Source organism: Colletotrichum truncatum (assembly GCF_014235925.2).
Source record: "Colletotrichum truncatum strain CMES1059 chromosome Unknown Contig_0005, whole genome shotgun sequence".
In the NCBI taxonomy this organism is placed as follows: domain Eukaryota; kingdom Fungi; phylum Ascomycota; class Sordariomycetes; order Glomerellales; family Glomerellaceae; genus Colletotrichum; species Colletotrichum truncatum.
Window position 1 is genome coordinate 4,330,973 of NW_027222402.1, and position 6,000 is coordinate 4,336,972.

Here is a 6,000-nt window from a genome sequence, read left to right on the forward strand (position 1 = left end):
AAGACCACAATGGACGTCCCCGGTTTTGCTTTGATCACAGGAGCAGCTTCAGGCATTGGTAGAGCATGTGCCAACGCTTTCGCTCAAGAAGGTTCCGCTGGTATTGCTTTACTGGATCTCAATGCAGAAGCTCTGAACATCGTTAAGGACGAGATCGAAGCTCAAATCAACAAGAAACAGACAAATGGGGACGTGCGCGACCGACGAATTGACTTGCTCGTATATCCTATCAACATTACCGATGAAGCAGAGGTCAATCGCGTCGTAAGCGATGCAGCCAAGAAGTTCGGCAGACTGGATTACGTCGTGAACGCCGCCGGAATAGCTATGAAACATGAAGGGGGAGCCGCCTTCGCTGCAACGAATGATTGGCAACGCATCTTGGATGTCAACATCAACGGCACATTTTACGTACTGAGAGCGGCTGCGCAGATCATGCTGAAACAGGAGCGGATACTGTCTAGCTTAGACGGTCGGCCTCTGCAGCGTGGTTCCATCGTCAACTTTGGTTCAATTCAGGGCGTGGTTGGTATCACCTTGTCCACAGCATACACAACGACAAAACATGCAGTTATTGGGCTTACTCGCACGGCATCTGAGGATTATGCTCAGGATGGACTACGCATCAATGCTATCTGTCCTGGGTACACAGAAACACCTATGACGACGAAGAACCCGCAGGTGTTGAAAGCGATGGAAGAGAGGGTGGCAAGTGCGGTGCCGATGCAGCGGATGGGCAATGCGAAGGAGATTGCGGACGGAGTTTTGTACCTCGCAGGCGGTCGAAGCTCGTTTGTTACCGGCTCAGCACTTATGGTTGATGGAGGATATACATCACGGTGATTCCAAGGTTCAGCGTTTTGAATATGATATTTCGTCTTGCTCTATGTTTCTGTATTTGGCAGGTTCATCACTCACGTCTCCAGGTGAAGTAACCTTGAACTATGTTGCACTGCAAACTTGCTGCCACATTGGAGCGTAGGAGCAAGGTGACGTCAAATGGTAAATCAGTAACCCATGAGATTGCTCTACAATATTACATACAACACTTGCTTCTGAAAAGCATTCAGGTCAACTTCCTTTCAAAGGCACTGGCTTATGCCCATTTCAGGTTTCTGCTAACATGAGCTGCTTTAAGAGAAGATAGGTACGGATATTAAAGCTCACTAAGAGGTACCAAGACATTACAGGCAACACCACAACCCGTGATGGATGATTGATTTGCTGTGGAGAAGTGGACTGATACAGGGCCTCAATAACCTGACAATATAACAACAAACGAAAAACTTTTAATGGGGTCCTAGATGAATGCTATTGGGGATGGATTTGAATGATTTTTTGATATCAGGTTAATCTTTGACAGTGTACAGAATATTAACCACAGTTTTGGAACAACCGCGGCGTTATTGGATCCTGAAAGATTGGGGACTGGTATGACCTAAACCGTAACAGTATAAGGCTTACTCATCGACGTTGACCGAAACAGCAGTAATAAGCATCCGGAAATATATAAAATCGGTATCAATAGCTCCTCAGCTCCACTAGGAACAGGTGAAACTCTCCGCCAGGCGGCGTGTAATTCAGGCAAAATCCTTTGATGTAAAGTTGAGGTGTCGCACAGGTCTTCCCAAGTCCGCGTCCGCGGGGGTGGGACCCCTGGACAACATGGATCACTCCTGAATCTCCCCCAAATTCCCCCTCAATTCGTATCATTCGCTCGGCAGATGCGGGGCATTAACACCGCCGATTGTGGGCACGGCGGCTTTCAAGGCATCCAAGTGGTCAATTCTGAACAATGTCATGTCATCTGCCTTTTTTCGTGGCATCGTCGTGGCCTGCGATCTCCGTCCATCGGTCTAGCAACAGGAGAACTCCGCACCCAGACCACAGGGTATTCGCGGTACGTGCCGACTACCTGCGGACGTAGTACAAGAGTAGAAGGCGCCTCACGATTTACCACCAACTACCCCTCACAACGGTGTCTTTATCGTCAGCGTTGTTCCTACAAGGCATTTGGATCGCAGCCTTCATTTTTTGCTCTTGGTTCCTCATTGAGTTTTGGGGTCTCTACACCTTTTAATTCGACCTCACGCCAATATGCCCATCTACGAAAAAGACGACAAGCTCGTCTTCACCTACGACGCCGAGAAGCTCTGGATAGAGCCATGGGGTCCCAATGCATTCCGTGTGCGAGCCACCAAGGCTCGTGAAATGCCTACGGAGGACTGGGCTCTTCTTGAACCAAAGAAGGCCGACGTAAAGATCACTATTGACGACGAGGCCGGCACCATCACCAACGGCAAGATTAAAGCCTCCATCACCCGTGGCGGTAAGCTGTTGGTATGGAACAGCAAAGGCGAACTCTTGCTCGAGGAATATTCGCGTCACCGCCGTGATGTCTTGGATCCGAAGTGCAGTGCCCTTGATGTTGAGGCTCGCGAGTTTCTAGCCATTCTTAACAGCAATGACTACCACCTTACGGCCAGATTCGAGAGCGTCAACCCTGACGAAAAGATCTATGGCATGGGCCAATATCAGCAACCTTTCCTGGATCTCAAGGGACATGACCTTGAACTCGCCCATCGGAACTCCCAAGCCAGTGTTCCCTTTGCCGTTTCATCACTCGGATATGGATTCCTCTGGAACAACCCCTCAATTGGCCGGGCTATGCTTGGAAGAAACATCATGAGCTTCGAGGCAAAGGCTACAAAAGCTCTGGACTACTGGATCGTGGCCGGTGACTCCCCTGCCGAGATTGTCGAAGCATACGCAGACGCTACCGGCAAGGTTCCCATGATGCCTGAATACGGTCTCGGATTCTGGCAGTGTAAACTGCGATACCAGACACAAGAGGAACTTCTTGAAGTTGCACGTGAATACAGACGACGCGAACTCCCCATTGATCTTATTGTTATCGACTTTTTCCATTGGCCTTTGCAAGGAGAGTGGAAATTTGATCCTACCTACTGGCCTGATCCTGAGGCTATGATCAAGGAGTTGCAGGAACTGAAGATCGAGCTGATGGTTTCCATCTGGCCCACGGTTGATCAAAAGTCTGAGAATTGGAAGGAGATGGTTGAGAAGGGCTACCTCATCCAGCATGACAGAGGTATCCGGATCGGCATGAACTTCCAGGGTGATACGACGCACTTTGACACCACGAATCCCGAAGCCAGGGACTACGTATGGAAGAAGGCAAAGAAGAACTACTACGATAAGGGCATTCGCGTTTTTTGGCTCGACGAAGCAGAGCCCGAATACACGATTTATGACTTCGAGTTGTATCGCTACCACTTAGGATCCAACGTCTCTGTTGGTAACATTTACCCTGTGGAGTACGCCCGTGCCTTTTATGAGGGCATGGAAGCTGAGGGACAAGAGAACATTGTCAATCTCATCCGCTGTGCTTGGGCCGGAAGTCAGAAGTACGGTGCCCTCGTGTGGAGCGGAGACATTGCCTCTTCTTGGGGCAGTCTTCGGAACCAAGTTGCTGCCGGCCTCCACATGGGTCTTTCTGGTTTCCCATGGTGGACCACGGATATTGGAGGATTCCACGGTGGTAACCCCGACGACGAGAAGTTCCGTGAACTCTTTGTTCGATGGTTCCAGTGGGGTGCATTCTGCCCCGTATTCAGACTTCACGGTTGCCGTGAGCCTGAGCAGCCTCAGCACGGCACAACTGGCGGTGCGACGTGCCGAAGTGGCGCGCCGAACGAGGTCTGGTCATACGGCCCAGAGGTCTACGAGATTTGCAAGAAATACATGTTCCTCCGTGAGGAGCTGAGAGACTACACTCGATCGCTGATGAAGGTAGCTCACGAAAAGGGAACCCCAGTTATGCGGACGTTGTTCTACGAGTTCCCCAACGACAAGGAAACTTGGAGCATCGGCCAGCAGTACATGTATGGCGAGAAGTACCTGGTGTGTCCAGTATTGGAGCCTGAGCAGAGGAACATCAAGGTTTACTTGCCGAAGATTGATGGCGGCAAGTGGAAGTCTCTACAGGAGGGCAAGGATGACTCGTATGAGGGTGGTCAATGGATCGATGTGGAAGCGCCTTTGGACTGGATGCCAGTTTTCAAGAGGGAGTAGATACTTGAGCCAACAAAGATACTTGTGTAAAAGGGAAAGTAAAATGAAATAATACTAAGGACTTGGAATAGTATTTAGAATACTAGCCTTTCGTCTCTTGTTGATCCAGGTCATCAAATTACCAATTAGATCGCATGAGCTCCACCAGCTCTATCTCCAAAAAAAGCCCGATCTAGTCATGATGACATGCATTCAAGAACGTTAAAGCAGTTTTAGTACATCATATGGAAGTTCCTCCAACTGTTCGAACAATGGATGTGTCGAATAAAATTCCACGAAGCCCAAGCGTTCATATGCTTCCTCACATTGTTGAGATTTCTGCAACATTAGCCCGCCCCAACATATTCCTGGCCGGTTATATAACAGAAGACACTGCGTCTGAATCATGGCCGGCTTGGGTCTTTCCACAGGCCAGATGCACTTTTGTAAGTAGTACTTCCCAGTCCGATCTTGCTCCGGTGACAATTGTGTGTCGGGCCAGAAAACAACAGTTTCATGAATAAGACTGCAAGTATCGCAATGGGGTTGAATAGGACCATGACCCTGATAGAAAATATCGTATTTAGGGATTGCCAAGTCTGACTGAATTGTAGGAGGGTTCAGTAAAAAGCTGCAATGCGGATGGCTGGCGATCGGAGACCCGCGTAGAAGAAGCTGGCCAGGTACCTCTACGGCAATGTCCATCACTCGCCCTCGAAGTGTGAGACTGCAGGTTGGGCTCATGATCCAGTAGGTGTTGTTAAATAACTTTGGATAGTCCAAAACCACGATTTCGGCGTCGAAAGAAATGTTGCGGACGCTGCGTATTAAACTGTAATTAATGGGGCCCTCGACGGACGCCCAGCTCCATGACGGCGCTTGAACCTCGGTTGCAATCTTTGCCAAAGGAAAGAATATCTTCTGCGTACCAGTTCTATCAAGACGAACACTTCCAAAGCACCGCCATAAAAGGCCCAGAAGCGTGTGACTCTCCCAAACGCCTGATATACACCGGTCTTCTTTGTGAGCAAGAACCTGTGCAGCCATTGCTGATATGGCTGGAAGTCGATCTCGTTCGAAGCTGAGAGACATTTGAGTGTATTCTCTGATAAGATTGGTATACCAGTACTCTATCTGATTGGCAACATTTGCTGAGAAGTCCAGAATCTTGCGCTCATATTGTATCCTATCAGGACATTGGGCGTAACTTTCATTGCGACCGCATTCGCACCAATGAGCTGATCGACACTCAAAAGTTACTTCCGTATCTCGGAATGTCAAAACGCGTCGAGGTACTAGGCGCTCCTGAAAACACCATGCTCGTAGCCAGATCGGCTCTTTACCAGTATAGCTGACGTGGTCTATTTGCTGTCGGGCCATGATACCCATGGTAACATCTTGGGAAAGATATTGCGCTGGCCGTGTTTTTAAAAAGCCTTCTTCGTCGCCCCATGCAACGGCTGCTGCAATGGTGAGGTACGAGTCTTGGTAAAGGCTGGCCATTTTTGCTGATTCTAACTGCCAATCTTCCTCATCTCCTTGAATAATGCATAAAGAGTCTATCCAGAGGTATTGAACGCCCAGACTTCGAGATACCATGACGGCGTCTTGGAAGGTCTTTGGAAGCTCGCTCCATCTTACTCCTTTCTTTCTTCTAAATTCACCTTAGTTGTGATGCATGACTTTTGATTTCCCCAACGATGACTGAGTGCGACGTAAAGTCCTTCTTCACCATCTGTTTCCAGAAGTGATATGTCGTTATTGGAACTACCTATTTTGAGAACTCTGTGAGGAAGGCGAGGCGATTGGCTTGGTAAGCACTCTGTGTCTCTATGTTTTTCGTTACAGTGCTGTACCCAGGCTGTAACCCGATCAAGGCAGCATTCTGAGCCTGGAAATTCTGAGATTGAAGGAAGGTGTCCGATTTTC

At 48.9% G+C, this 6,000-nt stretch overlaps 4 protein-coding genes across 4 annotated transcripts; 2 read left to right on the plus strand and 2 right to left on the minus strand.

Annotated features, from left to right (window-relative positions):
• Nucleotides 1-9: 9 nt before the first annotated feature.
• CTRU02_209235 (short-chain dehydrogenase reductase family) lies at nucleotides 10-843 on the plus strand (the record flags this gene model as incomplete). The annotated part of the gene is made up of 1 exon (XM_036732819.1): nucleotides 10-843. One exon carries the CDS (start codon nucleotides 10-12, stop codon nucleotides 841-843), a length of 834 nt encoding a protein of 277 aa, XP_036575458.1.
• Nucleotides 844-2,097: 1,254 nt separating this feature from the next.
• On the plus strand, nucleotides 2,098-4,092 carry CTRU02_209236 (glycoside hydrolase family 31 protein; the record flags this gene model as incomplete). Its single annotated transcript, XM_036732818.1, has 1 exon — nucleotides 2,098-4,092. The coding sequence occupies one exon, from the start codon at nucleotides 2,098-2,100 to the stop codon at nucleotides 4,090-4,092; it is 1,995 nt and encodes a 664-aa protein (XP_036575457.1).
• Nucleotides 4,093-4,293: 201 nt separating this feature from the next.
• CTRU02_209237 (heterokaryon incompatibility protein) lies at nucleotides 4,294-5,118 on the minus strand (the record flags this gene model as incomplete). Its single annotated transcript, XM_036732817.2, has 1 exon — nucleotides 4,294-5,118. The coding sequence occupies one exon, from the start codon at nucleotides 5,116-5,118 to the stop codon at nucleotides 4,294-4,296; it is 825 nt and encodes a 274-aa protein (XP_036575456.2).
• A 484-nt stretch (nucleotides 5,119-5,602) lies between these two features.
• CTRU02_209238 (uncharacterized protein) lies at nucleotides 5,603-5,707 on the minus strand (the record flags this gene model as incomplete). Its single annotated transcript, XM_036732816.1, has 1 exon — nucleotides 5,603-5,707. The coding sequence occupies one exon, from the start codon at nucleotides 5,705-5,707 to the stop codon at nucleotides 5,603-5,605; it is 105 nt and encodes a 34-aa protein (XP_036575455.1).
• Nucleotides 5,708-6,000: the final 293 nt, after the last annotated feature.